We start from the raw sequence: 22778 nt of genomic DNA on the forward strand, positions 1-22778 counted from the left end.
TTAAAAGATATACTCATGTATTTTCTTTCAAAGGTGAATTAAATGGCATCTCAGGGTGGTGACAAAGAGATGCCTTCTGAATGAAAAAGATCTTGGTTTAATTATTGCCTATGATATGCTGACTGTGTTAAGGTTGAACACCACCTCCCCAAGAAAAAGTAAATTACAGAGCAGGTGCTGACCTGCTTTGGTGAAGGACATTTACACACTGAGAGTTCCTTATACAATTGAAATAATATTGCAAGCAAAAAATTACTCTTGTGAGGATATAAGGAAATCAGAACGATTGAAAAGAAATATCGTAGAGGGCAGTTGGATGAAGATAAGCCAATGGAGGCAAAAAAGGAAGCAACATTGTCATTAATGTACATTATAGATTACTTGGGCCAGAAAAGAAATTGATGAAAATTTTGATAAACAGATCATAAATCTAGCATGGAGGCCTAATAGAGTAATTATGAAGATATTAATAGAGTAGTTATGAGGACACTGAGCTAGCTGGAGAACTGTGGGTACTCTTTCTTTGTTAAAAAGTAAGGGGTAATAATTTCTTTACTTGCCTTAATGGTCATTTCATTATTCAGAATGGAGGAACAAATGGAGGAACCAATACTAATCTGGGCATGATATTCACCAGCAAGGAAAAATGGATTACATGAGTAGAAATGATGGAGACTTTTGAGAAAAGTGGCTAATCCATCTTAAAGTACATGGCAGAAAAATCAGAAAAAAGATTGGTTTTGTCTGACACTTACTCTTGATTTTTTGGAGAACAAATTTCAGAAGATTCAGTGGAGGGATAGACAGATTTCTAGTGTCTATATTCCTATAGTAGAACTAAAGCTAAGAATAATGGGAAGTTCTCAAGAGTAAACTTCTAAAGATACAAACAAAAAATAATTCCAATGAGGAGGAAAAGGAAAAGTTATTAAAAGAGAATAATGTAGAAGTATAGGAGAAAACCCTAATAGGATATCAAAGAGTCTGACATGACTAACTAATAAAGAACAACAAATCAACTTTAGAAGAAGGTCTCCAGGATTCTCTCTAAAACAAAATATTTTATTATAAAATTAAAAAAAAATTATGGTGGCTTGGATAAAGACCTAGATATTTAGCTCTTAAAAAACCTTTACAATCGGATCCCAACCTGTCTTTCAATCCAGACAAAGTAACCCTTGCCTTTTCAATATACTTTGTTCACAACAATCCACTTCCTGTCTCTGTCCCTCTTCACTCAACAAGCCTGTGCTTGGTCTTTACTTCTGCCTCATAGAAGTTTTTTCTTCCTTTAGGATACAGCTTAAGCATTATCTTATGCATAAAGTTTTTCCCTGATATTTTAACTGTGAATACCCTCCCTTCCATTGTATTTTTTGTTTAACTATTTCATTTATATCTATAAAGGGCGTCCCTAAAGTCTTGGTTCAATTTTAGCTATTAAAGCTTAAAGACTTTTGTAATGCTCTGAAGTTATACATCTATTCACTTCATATTTATGCTGTGGGTTTTTTTTTTTTTTGGCTTGTTTTTGGTATGCATTTGCTTTTCCCAATAGGATGTAAACTTGTTATAAATAGAGATTATTTCATTCTTTTTATTTGTGTTTCCAGGACCCAATCCAATGCCTGTTTTATAACAGGCATTTAGTAAATACTTGATTGGTAAATGGAATATATATCAAATTTGCAAGTGATTCAAAGATAGGAAGAGTAACTAACATATAGGATAGCAAAGTTAGGATTCAAAACAATTTCAGTAATCTAACAATAAGTCAAACTCTAACAAGATAAAACATAATAAGAATAAGTGTAAAGGAGGGATTTTAGTCAACTACAAGATCAATATGAGTTAATTGTCTGACTTGGCAGCTGGTAAGACTCTCTTAGGTTATGCTAAGAGAAGTGTAGTGCCTTAGATTAAGGAGGGGACACTCAGCCATGGTCAGATCACTCCTAGAATCTTGTGTTCATGTCTCTTAACATTTAATTCTGGTTCCATTTTTGGGGGGGAGGGACTGATAAGCTAATACAAGAGAAAGCAAAAAAGATGGTCTCGAGTTAATTATATGAGGATTGATGGAAAGAACTGGGAATGTTTAGCCTAGAGAAGAGAAAATTGGTGTTGGGGAGCTGTCTTCACTATATTTAAAGGGATGTCATGGAAGTGGTATTACTTGTGTTATGTTTTATTCAATGAGGCAGAATTACTGGTAGTAGATCAAAGTTTTAATCAGACAGATTTAGGAAAAATAAAAGGATATATGGAAAAAACTCCCAAACAGAACTGTCCCATTGTGGATAGTGTGGGCTTTCTCAGGGACTAGTAGGTTCCCTTTACTAGAGATATTAAGAGTAGATATTCATGTGGCCTTTATGTTATAGAGGGGGATTCTTCTTCAGATATGGGCTAGACTAGATTCTATAATTTGCAATGCTCTGGATGATAATGCAGCTCAGGACACCTTCAAGCATTTTAAAACTATCTGAATGCTCTGGATATTTTTTAGTGGCAAACCCTTAGATTTCCATTTTCAAATGAGTTAGTGCTGCAACTTTTCCTATTTAACCATGATGTTGATTTTCCATCTGATCTTGAGGGTGATGGAGGTGGGGAGACTTCACAATCAGAAATATAATGAGCCCTAAATTAAAGCAAAGGAAGATTTACACATTTTGGCAATTAAAAAAAAAAGAATTTGAAATGCATGCAAAAACCAAAGATGCTGCTCAAGTGAGCTCATGGAAGTGGTGAAACATCCCTAGAAATAATCTTCCTGTGTGGGAATGCCAGGGAAAATGGATTGAGTTCCAATCCTAGCTCTACATTTGGGTCTTTTCAAATTGAAAAGGTAAAAGAGAAAACTCGGCTCTTCTCATTCTGCTTGGGCCTCACCAAATATATTGGCAGGCCCTAAACCTTATCTTTCTTCTGAGAAGGGGATTAATTTCAAGTTACTTTACAGGATATTATAGATTATTGGCCCTCTCTAGAGGCAAACCCAGGATTATCAGGCAAACTACTTTCATCTTGCCCTCTAGCCCCCTCAGGGAGAACAATTTCATTTTACTTAAGGATAGGGAACTAGGAAGTTAGGTGACCCCAGGGTAAGGCTGAATATAAAGCAGTTTCCCAGATGTTAATAAAACTGTCAGAAATTGTATGTGTGTGTGTACATGCATGTATGTATATATGTGTGTATATATACAAATATATGTGTATATATAAACACATATGTATGTATATAAATTCAATTGGGAAATATTTATACACTGAAATAGCAAGAAATGAAGCTCATATTTAACAGGATGATACAGTCCTGGTAAATTGAGAAATTTACTTCAAATTCTTTGTCTTCTCTTCTTTGACGCCATCCATATCTTGTACTTCACTAAGGACTATTTAGAAATAGATTTTCTGACATACCCATCTATTTCTCTTATGTTTGTCACAAGTTTTTACTAAGTGCTTGCAGCCCTCTGTTAGGCTTGGCACATAAGGAAGCATGAACCATATTCCTTGCCTTTAAGTTGTTTGCAATCTGGATAGAGTGATAGGACTCATTCATAAACATATAACTAATGATACCAAGAGCTACCCCATATGGAAAAGCTATAGAAATGGGCCTTGAATCTTTGGAGAAACCATCGAAGTATGGGATCAGATTTGACTGTACAAGGAAATGGAAAAAGGCAGGGAATTTTTGTTATGATGACATGAACCACCTTTCAGTTTACAGAATAGTGCATTCAATATGAGAAGGGATCATATTATATCAAATACTTACAATGGGATAAGTATATTAGAGGTAGGATGCCTTGGGGCAGAAGAGAAGTCAGGATCTGGTAGGTAAAAGTTGAAGAGAAGTGGGTTGAGCTGGATTTAAGGTGAAACTGCCTAACAATTGAAGCTCTTTCAAAGTAGAATGAGCTGTCTTGGGAGGTTGTGAGTTCCTTGTCTCTAAAGGTCTTTAAGTAAAGGCTGAATTGAGAATGGTTAAGAATGGTTAAAGGAAATTCCTATTCAGGCACGATTTGATCTAAGTATCTGCTAATTTACCTTCCAATTTTGAGAATATAATTTTAAGGTATTCTTGAATCACATCTAAAGAGTTTTGGATCCTGAAGGAGACAATACCTCCCTAATACCTCAGTATTTTTTAGCTTGGGCATTTAAAGCACTCGGGCTATGAAAGTGAATTTATTGCCTTTCTGTGAACCAATAAGATTGACTCATTTCTTTCCGCCCATAGATTTTGAAACCTAATCCTAAACAGTCATTTCTTCAGTAGGTGCCCTGGTCATAAAGGGACCAAAAGAGAGAGTGACTATCTCCTCTCTCTCACCCATGATTTTTTTTTACCTATACACAAAAATACTTTGTCTAGTAGCACCTGCAACCTCACCACCATTAGCATGCTATTCTTTGTTGACTGTATTACCCTTTCTCAGCCTTGCTTTAAAATACAAATACCTTTGGTAGGAACAGTTAATTCAACTCCAAATGCTTCCTCTGGATGAATGATGCTATAACACCAGAAACTCTGCCCAGTGATAGGGGAGAAGAGAATTTTTGAAGGCATGTGGGGTAAGAGGACATTACATGGAGAAAGAGAGTTAAAAAAAGAAATAGAGGAAATTCAGAAGAGAGGCTTCCCTGAAACCACAGTCTTATCTTAGCTGCTTTTGTTAACATGTTCCTTATATCACTGAAACAGGGAGGTGTCTAGAATGCTGGTCTGTTAGTCAAAAAGACCTCAATTCAAATTCTACCTCAGATACTTCCTAACTGTATGATCCTGGGCAAGTCATAGAGTTTCATTTTTCCCTTTGCAAAACTGAGATGATAACAGTACGTCCCTCTCAGAGTTATAAATATTAGCTGAGACAACTTTTGTAAAATACTTTGCAAACCTTAACACATTGTATAAATGCTAGTTATGGTTGTTGTTGAATATCCATCTCATAGAAATAAATATAGCTAGCATTTATATAATAATTTAAGTTTAGCCAAGCACTTTATAAATATTATCGTAAACATTATAACAACCCCATAAGATATGTGCTATTATTATTCCCATCTGTAAAATGAGAATAATGGAGCAGACAGAAGTGACTTTCTCAGATCCACAGAACTTTAAGTATCTGAAGCTAAATTTGAACTTGAATCTTTCAGACTACCAGTTCACTGCTGTATGCATTATACCATCTAGTTTCTCCTTTCTACTAGCCCAATATAATAGAAAGCATACTGGGTTGTCTGTAGGGAATCATCCAGATTTAATCTACTGTCTATTAAGTAGCAATGTTATAACCACAGGAAAATCACTTAATCTTTCTGAGCTTGAAGAATGAAAGAATGAGGATATTGGATGAATTTATGTCTGAGATTCCTTATGGCTTTAAAGCTATGATTCCATGATCATTTGGTTATTCCTTGGTAAACTGGGAATAACAATACCTGTAGAGGCAAGGTAGCTAATGGCTAGAGTGCTGAGAATGCTTTCAAGAAAAGCTGACTCCTAATCTCCCCTTTGACACTTCCTAAGGGGAAGGGGACCTGAACAAGTCATTTATACTCTTTAAATGCCTTGGGCACCAATTAGAATTTCTCTCCTAAATTAGGGGTTTTGATAGAGGTATCTTTCTTCACGCTTACCAAATGAGGTATTGTTTTCTAAAGCTTGAAGCACCATCTAAATGTCAACCATTATTCACAGCTTTTCCCCATTTCTCTCTTTTTTTTTTTTTTCCAGGGTGATATCCAACAGCTCCTTATCATCCCTGACGCCAGAGCGGCTTATGATTACTGCGAACATTACAGCCCGGATTGTGATACTGCTGTTCCAGACACCCCACAGTCTCAGGACCCCAATCCAGATGAATATGTAAGAAGATACTATCATACTCTCACCCTCTGGATACTTCATATCCCCTTAGCATTTTGAAGAATCTCTGAGTATCAAAGTATCTCTGAGATCTCATTTGCATCCATGTTTACACAGATGAATACATAAGAACACTCTTCTGTCTTCATCTTCTGGATACTTCATATCCTCTTAACATCCTTAGGGATTTGATTATCTCTGAGATGTCAGATACATTTGGACTTAGGTGTAGCAGTAGCACATTCTTTTGGAATCTGGAGAGGAATGACTTACAGTTAGTAACAATATGCAACAATTAAAGTTTCCGAGGGGGGAAAAAAAAACCCACTGACTCTGAATTCAAAAGAGCCAGATTTGAAATTGTACTATGTAATAGAATCGTTATATGATATTAAATGAGTTACTTTTACTTTCTGTGCCTCGGTTTCCTCATCTTTAAAATAAAAGATTAACATGAATCTATCAAGATTCTTTTCAGCTATAAATCTTAGGGTCCTGTGAAAATATGTGTTTATCTAAGTGATAAATTATGAGGTGACAAGTCACTCAAAAAGAGGTGTCTTCACATTAAAAAAAAGATTTATAAGAGATTGAACTTAAATAGCAAGTTCTTCCCAATACATTTTTAATTGGGCCCGGTGATGCCATAACACCATGAGGGTGAAGCTCAGAGTTCTGGTCTGATGCTTGTTAGTTATAGCACTTGCCACAGTAAATTCATATGGAAAGTGCTCTGTAAATTTTCAAGCACTTATAGAATTTTGAGCTTTTTATTTTTTTGCTAGATAAATTTTAAGTACAAAACTATAGATCTTAAGTAAAATAGGGATTTCCTAGTCATAATTTTGATCAGCTTACTTGTTACTCAAGGGATTATTCATCAACAGAAAAAACTAAGAACACAATTTAGGAGCCAGGAGAAACTCAACAATTGCCCATCAGAAAGACTAAAACATACAAAATATAACAACAAAACAGGCATTCTTGTGTGTTGATGTTCAAAGATATGTTAATTGATAAGCCCTTGTTGACTGTTATGTTTGTGTCTCTTACAACCCTTCACAATTCTACTTCCTTCTACGCATTTTCCATAATTGTAATTTATATGAAGATTAAAGAAAAAAGAGCAGAAGTTTTCATGAGAAAGTTTAACTGCTTGGGAATGAGATTAGTTTCCTAAATTTTGGATCTGGAAGAAATATTAAAGATCATCTAGTTCAATTACCTCATTTTTTTCAGAAGAGAAAACTGAGATCCAGAGATATGAATAGCTTAACCAAGGTTGTAGTTATAGTGAGGAGCAGAGCCATAATGAAAACCCTTATCTAATTTAAAATCTACTTCATAAAACCTCTAAAATTGAATTTAGAACCTGCAAGTTTTTTTCTCTCCCCCTTCTTCCTGACCTCCATATTCCTCACCAACCAGGACATAACAAAGAGTCATTTGTCCAGATCCATGGATGTGAAAATAGGGGCCTAAATAAAAAATCATTTTGCATTTCCAACAAATCTCCAAAGCCTGAAGAAAATTTGTCACCCGGATGGGTTAGTGCTTCTGAATTCCATTATAGTTGGAAAAAATAGCCAATATCTCATGGAAAATTGCAAGAAGTTTTCTGTTTTAGAAACTAGTCCAACTAAGCAATCTTATTCAACCTATGTTATATTCCTTTTCCTTTCCACAATCCATTATTGCAGCCCTAGCCCTAAGCATTAAACATAGGTTAGTTGGTTAATTGATCAAAGACTTTTTTTAGGACTTTATAATACTATCACAAAATAAATCTTTATTAAATTCTTATGCATATGAACACTGTATTGTGAGAGATTGTAGGACAACAAAGTTTCATGGGAGATAAAAATTTTATTTAAGACTTGTCTCTACCTTTAAGAACCTTAGAACAACACAGATGATGATAACATAGAATATTCTATAATCAAAGTCTAGAGTAGAGGGAATAGTTTTTGGAGAGATAAAAATCACTGGAATAATTTTTAAGCATCTTTATAAGTTATAAACCAATGAAGCATTAACACTTCTTGACATCCCTCTAAATTCCTTCCTAATCTTTATCAATGAATATGTATATTTTTATAGTCAAATCCAGTATATATATTTATATACATGTATATATATATATATGTTTATCTTATATTTTTTCACTCTTAACAATTTTTAGATGTTTTCAAGTTTTATAAGATAGTCCATTCTATTATTGAATATCTCTGATTGGCATACAAATTCCTTAGATTGAGCTAAAATTTAAATCTCCCATCTTAGAATTTGGGCCTAGTTATTTCCTTAGAATTCATGTAGAATAAATCTCCTTGGACACATTCTGTCTTGTCAAGGTTCCAGCCCTTACACAATCATTTGCATGTAAGAGACACTTAATAAATGCTTATTGAATTAAGTCAAATGCACCTCATGAAAATGTGGTGCTGAGAATTAAATGTACTACTCTCAATAGGGTTTGACCAAGGCATAAGACATCTTCCAAATAGTTTCCTGTTCACTAGAAATTTTTTTAATCAAAAGAGAATTAATTATAAAAACCAAGTGAAATACACCTATATGCATATTGAATGTATAGATAAATAGATAGATAGATAGATAGATAGAAAGAAATATCCATCAAGAACATGGGGGAATGGATAAAGTGCTGGGCTTTGGCAATAAGGAGACCTTGATGTGAATCCCACTTTAGACCTTTACTTTGTATGTAATATCAAGCAAATTATCTGTTCAGACCTGTTTCCTCATCTATAAAATTAGATGTCTGGGAGTCAGGGACTTTTACAGTTCAAAATGATTCACAAGAGGATGAACATAAAATGGCAAGTTCTTTTGGGCTCAGTTATGCCATGGAACCATTAGGATGAGGGTCAGAGTTCTAGGTTTGACACTTCCTAGTTATATGACTGGGTCAGTAACTGTATTACTCAAAGGCTTAAATGACTCATCTGTAAAATGAGGAAAATAGTATTTATGATCTTATGATCCTATGATTCTCAAATTCTGTGAAAGGGCCTATGTCCAACTCTAGGCTCTGTTTTAAAAACACAAGATTTGATTTCATGTTGCTTGTGTTTATAACTTCATGTTTATAGTTACTTATTTTTTCATATGGCAAATATTAATTATCATTTGTAAGCATAACCTTATTTAAAGTTTTTTACTCCCCTCCCCCCACCAATCTCCAGCAAACCCTTGCCCTTTCTAAAACAATTACAATAACTAAAAAGAAAAAAAAAACTTGTTTTTAAAAATTCTCTAAAGATGTCTCTTCTAGAAGGTCTCATCTTCTCAAAGTCTTCTGTGATTTCTTTGCAGTATCCAGAAGGAGATGGAGATGGTGAGACATATTACTATGAATATCCGTACTATGAAGACCCTGATGACCCAGCGAAAGCCCCAACCCCCACTAAAAAGCCTGTTGAAGCTGCTGGAGAAGCTACGGAAATTGCTGAGGTATGGGCTAGATGGATGGAGGGGTACAGACTTGTTTTCTCTCTCATTTTTGTTTAGAGTTAGAACAGTGGGTTCTAAAAATTCTGGAGACCTAAGCACAAAGTGAAGAGAGTTTGAATAAACCAAAAACTTGACTTAGGTGTAAAGCTGGTGAGTACATGTAGATGTTAGCCCATTTGATAGAAATTGTGATATTTGTAAACTATATGTCTATTCTTGTACCAGTGAAATGGTTTAGCCTAGAGTTTATACAGGATTAGGTTTGAGATGAGGTAGGAAAGGGAAAAAGGACAACAGTGATTGTTTTGGATATAATTTAGCCAGTGGTGTTATAAAGCTCATATGAAAGAATGTATGCAAAACACTTTAAAAACCTTAAAATATAATATAAATTCTTATTAAGTATTATTATTATCCTACCATAATAAGACCTTCAGTCTGTTAATGATTTTGTTCCCCAGCCTTCTATTATATTTCTGCTTAGTTCAGGCATTGTTTATAGATCAATACAAGGTGTGTTGGTAAATATTTAACAACTGAGCTCTCCAGAAGAAAAAAAAAATAAGTCCACACAATCTTAAATGTAATTTGCATTACTAATACTTTCTTAGCTCTAGACAATCAAGAAAACAATAAAGCAATCCCAGATTTGTAGCACAAATGCTCATCCTGAAAATTGCACAGTCCCATAGGCCATTGGATGTAACTCCAGCACACATGGGGATTTAACTCAGTCTATCAAAATCCATGTAAGAAATAGCAAGTGAAAGTGATGTGGGGTGTTGTGATTAAAAAGTGTTGTAAAGAGTCCCACAATGGAAGTCAGGATTGTGTTGTATTTAGTCTTGCTTCTGCCAGTAGTAAAATAACTATATTTTAGCATATTGGGAAATCCTTTCTCTTTTCTAGGACTCATTTTTCTCCCACCATCTTGTAAAATGAAGAAATTGAACAAAATATCTGAGGCCTAGCTTAGGTTGAATATTCTTTGGTTTTTCAATTAAAAAATAATACCCACAATAAGCATTTCTATGGTTAAGCTAGAGCCCATTCCATCCCCACCTGTCTAATCTCCTGCTCACTGATCTGTTTGAGCAATTGTGCTGTTGATACAGCTAGGTGCTGCAGTGGAGTTCAAGTCTTGCTTCAGATTTCTGCCTATCTCAGTTTCTTCCACTGTAAAAAAAAAGGGGGGGGTAATAACAGCACATATTTCTCAAGGATGTTGTGAGAAATAATCATGAAGCACTCAGCATAATGCCAGGCCCCTAGCAGGTACTTTATAAATGCCCCCTCCCTCCCTTTGCATTATCATTGGAAAGACAACAATTTGTGATTTTTTCAAATGCCAGTTCTCTGAGTCATACCTCAGAGACTCTTAATGTCTCTTACATGTGCTTTTTGGGTAACTGTATTTTGATATGTGCCTGACTCTTAGGAGCAGACTCCACCACCGACAGATGCACCACCCGTCCCTGAAACCAATGAAAGGGATGACAAAGAAGACCCAAACCTAGGAGGGAGTGACTATGATTATGGACCCATCAATGAAGAATACTACACACCACCCCCTTATGAAGACATCTACGATGGAGTTGATGACCCTGACCAGCCCACTGACACTGTTGGAGGAGCTGAGATTCCTACTAGCACTGTTATCATCACCAACTCCACTAATGTAACTTTTGTTCCATTATTTTTCAATACGGTTCTGCTGAACCAGGGGGAGATGGCTAGTCTCACAGATGGAAAAAAAACAAAACAGTTTAGTAGAAAATAGCCTAGGTTGCTAATTAAACTATCTGGGTGATAGATTTGGCTCTGTCATTGACTCATACTATTATGACCTTGGATAATTCATATGCTTCAATTTTCTCCTATATAAAATAGGAAAAATGAACCATTCCTCCATAGAGCTATATGTAAAACACTTTGTAAATCTTAAAGTCTATACAAATATGTTATTGTCAAGAGCAAATGTGATAACATATGAGAAAATGTCTAGAAAAATCAAGGACTATATTAATATAGTATCAATACAGGTATTATTGGAATCTATATTATTATTGTTAGAATGATTATTTTTAACATGAGAAAGAGACATGAGAGGCAGAATGGTACAATAAAAAGAGAATGGATTTGTAGATCAGCCTATAGTTAATCTAGAGGCTGGTGTATCCTGTCTCTGCCACTCACTGCCTGTGAGACTTTGAAAAAGTCTCTTAATAAAAGATATTAATGGAATCAATATTAATAATGTTAGGATAAATACTTTTTACACTGGAGGCAGGATGGTACAATAGAAAGAGAATAGATTTGTAGATTAGCCCATAGTTAAGAATTTTTTTTATTAAAGCTTTTTATTTACAAAGCATATGCATGGATAATTTTTCCAACATTGACCCTTGCAAAACCTTTTGTTCCAAATGTTCCTCTCCTTCCTTCCACCCTCTCTCCTAGCTGACAGGTAGTCCAATACATGTTAAATATGTTGGAATGTGTGTTAGATCCAATATATGTATACATATTTCTACAGTTATCTTGTTGCAAAGGAAAAATCAGATCAAAAAGGGAGAAAAAGAAAAACTGAGAAAGAAAACAAAATGCAAGCAAATAACAGCACAAAGAGTGAGAATGCTATGTTGTGGTCCACACCCAGTTCCCACAGGTCTCTCTCTGGGTGTAGATGGCTATTTTCATCATTGAACAAGTGGAACTGGTTTGAATCATCTCATTGTTGAAGAGAGCCATGTCTATCAAAATTTATTGTTGTATAGTCTTGTATGACGATCTCCTGGTTTTGCTTATTTCACTTAACATCAGTTCATGTAGGTCTCTCGAAGCCTCTCTGAAATCATTCTGCTGGTTTTTCTCACAGAACAATAGTATTCCATAGCATTCATACACTCTAATTTATTCAGCCATTCTCCAATTGATGGGCATCCATTCAGTTTCCAGTTTCTTGCCACTACAAAGAGAGTTGCCACAAACATTTTTGCACATGTGGGTCCCTTTCCCTCTATAACTAAGAATTTAGAGACTGGTGTATCCTGCTTCTGCCACTCACTACCTGTGAGACTTTAAAGAAGTCCCTTAACCTTTCAGGGTCTCGGTTTCTTCATTTGTAAAATGAGGTGGTTGGGCAAGTTGACTTTGAGATCCCTTCCAGTTCTAGAGATGTGAGTTATAATATCCTGCTTCTCTTTTAATGGAAAGACAAATGCCTCTAGAGTTCCTTTTTTTTTTTTTGTCTTTCTAGGTATGTTTCATACCCATAAAATGAGGGAGTTGGATCAGATGACCTCCAAGTTTCCTTCCAGCTCTGATATTTTATAAATTTATGAATGCCTATGGCATCAGAAAGTGCTAAGAATTATATAATAGTTTACCTATAACTACTCAATAAAAATTTTCAAATTGAATCATTTTCTTGGGGATGGAATGTCTTCTCTTGGACAGTGTAGTTATCATTCATGAGCTTCTCTATTCTCCTCTCCATTGATGCAACTCCTGAGGTTGTGTGATCTGTATAAAGTACAATGAATGTACTGATTGCTCTTTTTAATTGCTATATTTTTTCCTATTGCTTTCTTTAGACTGGACCATTTCCAGACCCAGATCAAGGGAAAGATGATGACATAGACAATGATTTTGCTGTGGAAACTATTAAGGACCTTGATAATTACTATGATCCCTATTTTGATCCCACCATCTCCCCGTCAGAGATTGGACCAGGGATGCCTGCAAACCAAGATACCATCTATGAAGGGGTGAGAATGCCATATAATTATTCCTGAGTCTTCTGTAGGATAGATTCACTTTACTGCCTGAACTCTGTTCCTTGTATCTATCTTCAGAAAAGACCATATGTGTGTGTATGTGTATATATACATATATTTTATATAAAGTATGTATAATTATATATAATAAAATATACATGTACACACATATATATTTATTATAACATATGTTCCCAAGTATATCACATTAAATATTGAGCTTTCTGAGTCACAAACATAGACCTCTACTGTTAAGCATTTCCTTTTATTTCCCTTGTAAAACAGACCCCATGTATAGCCATATAAAAGGACTTTATAGACAGCATTCTATTTCATCTGTATGTGTTTCTGTGTGTATGCCTTTTCCATATTCTAGATTGGAGGACCTCGAGGTGAGAAAGGACAAAAAGGAGAGCCTGCAATCATTGAGCCGGTAAGCATGTCTTCTATCCTCATTCTTAAAACAACCTGAGAAAGTTCATGCCCCATGTGGTCTCTCCAGGTAACCTTCCTCTTGGAAGATGATGTCATCAGAAGGGCTGATGGTTCTTTTTGAGAGCTCTTCATTGTTATAAACATGCAAACCTGTCAAAACATCATACCTAAACCCCTCATTAGAACGAACGAGAATGCATTTTGATAAGATAACACATGAGGAATCTCTTAACTAAATAATTTATTCAGAACAGGGAAAAGTATACACAATGTCATGTAAGAAATATGAATATATCAGAAATATTGCCAGAAGGAGAACATATAAAGGAGTTCCTAAGAATCAGAATAGTCAATCAACAGGATTTATTTAAAATCTCTTTCTGGGTTCCTTCAACTTACCTGATCTACCTATTTATATTGCCTGGAACATTTTCTATGTGTCAGAACACCTAAACTACTCTCTAGCCTCTATTCTTATTTTGACTTCTCCTATTTCTATCCCCATGGGCATATGATTTTCCGTTCCTAGAATGGACTCCTCATATCCATCTGGTGAAGTCCCTCTCTTCTTTTAAGGCTCAAATCAGGTGCTATCACTTCCAGGAAGCTGAACTTGTCCTCCATGGATGAAAATGATTTCTCTCTCCTGGAATTTCTCATAGCACTTGGGCAGCACCTTTCCTTTGCTCTTCAACATCCTCTTGAATCATAGTTATCTCTGTCCTTGATTTTCTTTACATTAGATGGTATTGAAGGCAGACACTATGTGGTATCTATCTTTGAATCCACAACATGTAACCCAGTGTTTCTTCATGTAGTGGGCATTTTTCTTGAGTCTTCATTGAGTTGAATTGATTACTGAAACTACTATTTGATAAGTGACACTCTAAACACTATTGGGGGTGATCAACAATGTATAACACATTGTTCCTTTTTTCCATGAGTTCATAATGAAGTTGTGAAAATTGGACTTTAAAGCATAGTTCTAGATCTGCTTTTAAGTATCAGTGGGCCAACTGTTTGTGACTTTGTAGAGAGGAGAGACTAGTTGGGCAAAAGGGTCTGGGATGAAGACTACAGACCTCCTAAAATCTTCAGCAATCCTTGGCACTCGTCAGGCCCCGTGTGGAGTAAGGAGCTAGGGGAATGGTGCCAAGTAACTCAGAACACTGGGTGTGCCCTCTTGGAGCTTTAACAGTGGAAGAGCCAGCCATGGGTTAAATCTCCTTGGGGCTAAGGAGCTGGAGAGTTGAAAAGGAGCCAGAATTCCAGAATCCATTCATCCTGCCACGTTTCACTTAAGCTAAGATTCAACAGAGGGTGATGGATGATTTCCACTGCAAAGGAGACCAGCCATAGTTTGGGACTAGATTTGAATAGCAGTATGGTAGAGACAATGTCAGAAGGTATATTCAAAGTCCTCACAAAGTTTTCCAAACTTTAGGTAAGATTGGAAACTCTCTGCTGCCATATACCAACGTAGAAAAAATTCTAAATGTGAAGCCAAAGATCTGGTTTTGAATATTATCTCTGCCACTTAATATCTATATGATCTTGGATAAGTCACTTTCTTCAAAGTCACTGCTTGAAACTCACTTTCCTGTAAACTGAACTAGGTAATCTCTAAAGTCCCTTCTAGTTCCAAATTTAGGACCAATTGATTTCTTCTGTTGCTTTATAAATTCTATGTTTTTGTGATCAATTTATGTCCCTTCTTTGCCTGGGTTTGTTATTGGATTCTATGACCATCCCTAACACAAAGTGAGCTACACTCCTCCTAGTCTCTGTGTAGAACTTAGCTTGTGTAGGAATGGGAGGAAGGGAGTGAAAAAAGGAAGGAAGAAAAGAAAGGTAAGAAAGGAAGGAAATAGGAAAGAAGAGAAGAAAGCAGGAAGGAAGAGAAGAAGGGAAGGAAAGAATGAAAGAAGAAAGGAAATAAGCATTTATGATACTATGTGCCAGGCACTGTGCTAAGCACTTTTTCTAATTTCTCTAATTTGATCCTCACAACAACCTTATGAGGTAGATGCTTTTATTCCCCATATTACAGCTGAGGAAACAGGAAGATTAGTGTTAAGAGACTTGTCTAGGTCACACGGTTACTCAGTGTATGAGGCCTAATTTGAATTAAGAACTTTCGGACTCCAGGCTCACTACCTTAGTGCCTCCAGAGATGGGACCTGGGGAGACTTAATGAGAAGTTCTAATCTTACTAATAATTTACCAGAAATAAGAATTTCAATCTTGGTATAAAACCAAAGCATAAGGCACAAAAACGTTTTCTTAATTTTTGGGTTTTTCCATTCTCCATTTACCTTCAGGTTTCTTGCAATAGCTAGTCTATTTTGTTTCTATTTGAAGTCCTTAAAATAAAGATTCTTAACATTGTTGTGGGTCCTAGATATCTTTGGCAGTTGGTCAAACCTATAGATCACTTCCCAGATTAATGTTTTTCAACACATAAAATAAAATACTGGGCATTTTCAAATAAATTAGTTATAGTTTTAAGCTAAACTTAAAGTTGTAGTAAGAATTTTGGAATACCCTGTATTAAATTTCACAGATCCCAGATTAAGAAATTCTGCCTCAAATTAGTTTTAGCAACCAATGGCCTAATGTCATGCTTGATGCCCATCAAGAAACTATAGCCCTTATTTGATGAAAGCAAACTCCAGCCATGAAATAAAAAGATCCTCCTGGTGCTGTATGTCTTGTTCCTGACAGGCATCTTTCCCTGAGGGCTGGGCCTTTTCATGACCCCCAGACTATGGACTGCTAGACAAACCCATCCTTGGTTTCTATTAGGGTATCCCCTTTCCCCCACTCTAGTGGCAACTTTGCAGATTCATGGAAAGTAGCCAGGTCTGTTTGGAGCAGGGGTATACAAAGAAGCTGAAGGAAAATAGTAAAAGGCAAATTGCACTATGCTGTCCAATTTGAAAAATTATAAAGCAAACTCAAGGGATGGGCCTGGGGTAGGGGTTGGGGAACTGTAATCAGCTCTAGCAGAATCATCCCAAAAGAATTTGGCTGATGGAGCTAGTTTCAAATATTGGCATCTACTGCCAGAAAGGAAACAAGACCAAATGTTGCTTCTCCCTCTTCTGGATTGTGCTTGTTGCTCATTAGAAAGCTTAGATTTTCTGCATTCTCTTCCCAGTCTGCAACATGATAGATTATCTTTGAGAGAATTTGCCCTTGACTTTTGGTTGATTCCTTGGTGCCCTCATTGCTTTCATGAGTGGTCAAACTGGATTGGGATATATAATGTAATTAGTAAGGTGTTGGGGATCATCTCTGAACCTGAGTAATGGGACTAGGTTCAGCCAAGGATTATTGAATTAATGACATTTTACGGACAAGTCTACATTAGTCTGATTTCTTAGGAAAAGCACCAAGATTAATTTCCTTTGAATTATCCATATAAATCTCCAGCACTCTGTTTTGAGAAATTCAGTAAACTTCTGGGGATAGGAAATATAGTGAAGATGCTATGGACTCTGGGAGTTTTACTCCTTTGGAAGTAAAACTAGAAAAAAGTGTCAGACAAAAGTAGATTGGAAGATAGAGCTACAAAAGTAGAAGCAAAAAAAATATGCCCAGAAATGCATTTTTTAATGCATTATTTTTTTTAATGGCCATCTGGATTCACTTAAATCAGGGCTTCCCCTCCTCTCTAGCCCCCAGCCTCAGCAATGACTTCTTGAAATGTGGCTCCTCCTTCCCCACCCCCACTCTATTTGCAATGTCCATTGCCTCCCCCCTCCCCTTGGTCAGTCCCATTGGAGGAGATAATGTAAACAGTTGGAATTTATCGACCTGAAGTTTCTCCAGATGTCCCTGAAGTCTCTGCTCCATATAAACAGATGGTTGAATCCTGAGAGATGCCAAGAATGCTTGTATCATGAATTAGCTGATTAGGGCTTCCCCTTCTTCTTCTTCTTCCTTCTCCCTACCCCCTCCCATCTTTACCTAATCTTCCTAACTATTCCCTTCACTTCCCCCACAAACACAAATACAAACCTCTAACCTTAGATTTTCCTCTCAAGGGCTTACACTATTTTGAATTACATGCCTATTTATTGGATGCCAAAGCCAGAGAAAGCCTTCCATTTGTACAGAATTTTTTTAATGTTTCCCATATAGATGTGATACCTGACAGGGCTTTCTGGAAAGTTCGGAGGCTCCTTATAAGGACACACTGCTTTGCTATGAGTCAAATTTATGAGTTGCAGACTGAAGTCTAAGGGAATTGTGCTTCCCAAGGAAAGTCCTCCAGGAATGGGATGTTTCCTAATTAGTTTGTATTTTCAAAAACGTAAGGATTTCAATCTCTGTCTCCCTAGAATAGCAAACATTTCCACACTGTCACCTCTAGAATTTTATTTTTATATGTAGGAAAAGCTCTTGCAATCTTACCCTCTGCTATTCTTTCACTGAGGTTTTTTACAGTTTTCTAGACATTGTTTCCTAGCAAACAGAGTGAAGGTGACTTTTCTGATCTCGTTTAAATGTTTATTTAACTACATTAAGAGCAGTTAGCCCATCTTAATGGTTGTATTTATTGAGTTTGGCTATGTATGATCATGTATTTTCAAAATACCATTTGTTATGTTAAGAACCTAAATGAAGAAAGCCTCCTTAGGGAAATAAAAAAAGCATCTAGTTAGGAAAAGAAATGTCATTGTAAGACAGTAGGTCAATATTGGTCTCTAGCCTAATAATTAATTAATAGACCTCTCTCCTATGTGAAGAAGCTTAGTAAGTATTTCTAATTTCTTTCCACACAAGAACTTCAAAAAAAAGGTCCCAAATCAAAGTTCTTACAAGATTCCAACAAATTAAAACTCTTTGTTCCTTCATCATGTCAATTGATGTACCAAGAAAGTGGCATTTTTCCTGGACTATTTCAGTAGCTAGTGGTTAGTTATCCTTGTAATCTCTACTCGGTCTCTGAGTCTTTTCATCTGTTTTTGTCCTAAGTAGTAGATTGCTTCTTGTTGGAAAGAAGGAAGCTGGGATTTATGAAATTTATACTGTGTATATGTATACTATGTATGAATTTATACTATATACATAATACTTACAAATATTCCTTTGTGTGTACATCTGTGTAAACTACATATCCCATTGCACTGTTGGCTGCTAGAAAGAAATCTGGGAAGCCTGGTGGAGGTGGCTAACTAGGTTTCTAGAAAACCTACTAAACAGGGATCATTATCTCAGTTGCTCAGATATGATTTTTATCCCTTCCAAAGATATTTGGAATGCTTTATTTTTTATTTATTTAAACAATCTTAATAATGCTCAATAAGTATTAAAAAGTCAACAAATTACATATGGAATCACACTCTTCAAAAAAAATTAAGCTATTTGCATTTTAATCTTAAAAAGGAAGAAGGGAAAAGTAATAAGAATCAGTGTTCTATGTTAGTTTATTTCTTTTTTGGCCATGTACTTTTAAAGGTGGCCATTTTTCTTGTCTGTTTTTTTTTATTTTTAACATAGTGTTCATGATCTTCTAATTTTGATTTCTTCGCTTGATAGCACTTTATATATCTTTCTATATTCCTTTATATTGTTCATCCTTGTCATCTTATGGCATTATAATATTCCATTATCTTGATATGTCCTAATTTATTCATCTATTCCCTAGTTGTCAGGGCCTCAAACTATCTATAAATCCAAGTCACTCCTTAGGAGAAAATTAGATGATTAATGAAAGGGACGCCTTGATTAAACCACTTTCTTTGAGACTCAGTTTTTCCATTTGTCAAATGAAGGAATTAGACTAGCCATTTTCTAAGATCTCTTCTAGGTCTCACATTCAGTGTTCTAAGGTTCCTTCTAGCACTGACATTCTACAGGCTAACATGCTGGGATTTAAAGTTCCTTCTAGAGCTGCCATTCTGTATTACAACATGTTATGTTCTTGGGTCTTTTCTAGGTCTGATATGCTTTGTGCTAATGTTCTGTACTCTAAGACCCCTTCCGGCTCTGACAAATAGAGCCCCATAAACAAGAATCTAACTTATTTCTCCTCTCTGTCCTCTAGACAGGGAGACAGTCACTCACAGTGACTGACATCAACTTTATACTCCTTTTTCTCCTTTCTTCTTTTTATTTTTGGCCCCGAGCCACCATGAAATGGCCTTCCCATCAACTCTGACCTCCGAAGAGCCCCTTGTCCTAGGGTAAAGTGTAACCTGATCCCTCAGGCTTCCTTCTCTCCAGGCCTGTGCTCGAGTTCATGGACTGATTTTCATCCTGAAGGGGAAACAACTGGACTATGAAGAGAGCCTGGGGAGGGTGGGAATCAAGGGCTTGGAATGAAACTTGGGGATCTTGTATAAAGACAGATGTGGATTCCTCTGACTCTATGGAAAGACTTCATTTCTCTCTTTGTATTTTTAAGTTTCTCCTTTCCCCCCCCATTCTGAAAGAAAGCTTGCTAGTGTAATGATTAGTATTCTGCAGATTCATGTTATATAAATGGATTAATATGTGCATAAAAACCATAGAGTAACATTATATTATCCCCCACCTACCGCAGCCCCTTAATTACAGAGACACATGTGGTTAATCATTGCATAGAACTCAGAAGGGGAGACAATAGAAACCACTAGAGACGCCTAAGCATGCGGTTGGATTGGGGAGACAGAAAGCCAGAAAGCCTTGTCCTTCAGCCTCCAGTAGCACCCTGAACCACTGGCATCCATTCCCATTGGCCTCAGTATATTCAGAATATCCCTCTGGATATTCCCTGTTGGAGATGGAAGTGGGGTGTGGATGGGAAGGGTGATGTATATGTTTTCTATCTTCTGAATTCTTATCCATTTCTTTTTTAGGGAATGCTTATCGAAGGCCCCCCTGGTCCAGAAGGCCCTGCTGTAAGTAGAAAACTATATCTGTTCTGCTGCTTGTAGAGTGGGATGGATTGAAGGAAAGAAATAATGAACTTCACTAACCTTGGGTTTCTATTTCTTGAGGAAGATGAGAAAAGGAAAACTTCATAAGGATGATTCCCTATGTTGTACTATTCTGGCCTTTCTGGGGAAAAAAAATAAATCTTTAAATTTCTTCCCTCATTGTTGTCTGCTATTGAAAGAATGGGAAAGAAGGTAATATAAAATTTCTAGCTTACAATTGGATGACACTGTGCTTTTTTCATATTGTTTTTTTAGGGTCTTCCAGGACCTCCGGGGACTGCTGGCCCAACGGGTCAAGTGGGTGATCCCGGAGAAAGGGTAAGTTTGGGTTAACTTTGTTTTTTGGGGGTTCATTAATTCGTTTAATAAACATTTTTAAGGACATTTTCTAAACTCTGGGAAATATACAAAGATAAATAAGATCGTTCCTAATCTTAATGAAGCTCCTAGTCTAGCTGGGGAAATGGGACAACAGGATTAGGGCGTCTTATGAAATGAAGATCACTTGTAGCTGGAGGAATCAGGAAGGCTTCTTGGAAGAGGAGGTTCATCCAAGTAATTCCCCATCCTTGGATCTAGGGTTGCTTCTCTCGAGTTTTGGGAATGGGTTGGTTTTGTTGGAAAATACTATATGCACAGCCCTATTTTACTGAGTTTGAATTAGAGCTAACTTGTGCAACTAGAATTGCTGCATGACACAGCCCTAGTTAATACCTACAGGAGCAGTGTTGGGTTGGAAATCACACATCGACTGCCCTACTTTCTTGCATTTAATTCCCCCTTCTTCCTTTGGGGAATTTATCATTGGCCCCAATAACTCACTTCATCTCTCTCTGGTTATTAAAAACACTCATTTCCTGAGCCCCAGGACAAATCAGTACTTTTTTTTTTTTTCATGTAAATACTTTGAGAATAAGAGATGAATTTCTAAATCGACTTTTTCCTACAAATAGGGAAAAAAAAAAGGAAACTAGGTTATCTTGTTATGACATTCCCTAGGTCTCCCTCCTACCACACAGTCTCCATGATTCATTTCTCCATAGCATGTTCCTGTAGGCACTGGCAGTAGCCACAATTGAGGTCTGACATCTAGTGGGGCTAGGAAATACTGCATTATGATGATTTTATTCTTTTCCTGCTTCTCATGGAATGAGTGTGATCAGATTAACAAATCACAGGGAGTCTCATTGATGCTTAAAGGCCTAGACTTTGAGGACCAGCCTGTCTCTATTAGAAGGAATCTGCCCCCAAGGTAAGGCTTTGGGTGGTATTGAATCATTTTTGTTTGAGATCCCCACTGAAGACACTTTGCATTTATTAGAAGCTGTGAATTAGGTTTTGAGGGTTTTTTTTTTTTTTAATCAGGCTACAAGAATGTTAAATATTCCTTTATGCGAGATTATGTGGTAGACATTGTGGAGCAGAAAAAAAAAGATGATGACAATACAAAGCCTGCTCTTAGGGATCTATAGTCTAGATGAGAAGAAGCACATATTCGGGAAGAGAAAAAATAATATATAATTGGTAAAAATATTTGGATGTTGTAGAACATTCAAGAGCGGCAAGGCATAATATGTAGTTCTTACCTTCAATAGGATTACAAAGGACCATAGCTAATGAAGAGCCAAATTATTTTGTCTAGACAATAAATGCTGCAGGAATTTAGAAGGAGAAATTAATGTGGATGCCAGATTTGTTAGGGAAAGTTTTATGGACAAGTTAAGTATGGGTTATATTCTTGTTAGGTTGTTTGGATAGATGGGAAGAAGGGAAGGAGCTTTTTTTTTTTCAGAAGAGTTGTTATATGGCTCCCTAAGCTCTGAGAGCAAGACATATCTATATGGAACAAGCAGTGGAAAGCAAGCTGACCCTGGAGTAAATAGAACTGGGTTCTTCTCCCAGTCTTAGCACTTACTGTCTGACTTTGAATAAGTTGCTTAACATCATAGGTTTTACTTTCCTTACCTAGAAAATAAGGAAATTGAACAAGATGGTCTCTGAGATTCTCTTCCAGCTCCAAAGCTGTAATCCATAAAATCTTACATTTCTCTTCATTTTTCTTCTCTGAGGACCAGTTTCCAATCCAAGTGCTGAAGTCTGGGTAATAACATGGTCTTGGACATTTGGTGTGAAAGCACAGTCCTGCGTGGCACATAGTGCCACGTCAGAAGCCGTGGAAGGCGAGTCTATTCAGGCTTGAAAGACCATCTTTATCAAACAGTCTATCCAAATCTGCCCACATGTCTCTTGGCTTTGTACCCTGTTATTCCCAGC

At 36.4% G+C, this 22778-nt stretch overlaps 1 protein-coding gene across 2 annotated transcripts in view; it reads left to right on the top strand.

Moving 5' to 3' along the window:
- The window catches only part of COL5A1 (collagen type V alpha 1 chain), a 295993-nt gene that overhangs the window by 134701 nt on the left and 138514 nt on the right, over window positions 1–22778 (top strand). For both annotated transcript variants that reach the window (XM_012553992.3, XM_012553994.3), the window contains exons 5-11: window positions 5756–5887; window positions 9224–9361; window positions 10800–11039; window positions 12958–13131; window positions 13517–13573; window positions 20424–20465; window positions 20760–20822. In XM_012553992.3, the coding sequence (XP_012409446.1) occupies window positions 5756–5887; window positions 9224–9361; window positions 10800–11039; window positions 12958–13131; window positions 13517–13573; window positions 20424–20465; window positions 20760–20822 (846 nt within the window). The remainder of the gene's footprint in view (window positions 1–5755; window positions 5888–9223; window positions 9362–10799; window positions 11040–12957; window positions 13132–13516; window positions 13574–20423; window positions 20466–20759; window positions 20823–22778) is intronic.

This window comes from Sarcophilus harrisii, chromosome 2 (assembly GCF_902635505.1).
Source record: "Sarcophilus harrisii chromosome 2, mSarHar1.11, whole genome shotgun sequence".
In the NCBI taxonomy this organism is placed as follows: Eukaryota; Metazoa; Chordata; class Mammalia; order Dasyuromorphia; family Dasyuridae; genus Sarcophilus; species Sarcophilus harrisii.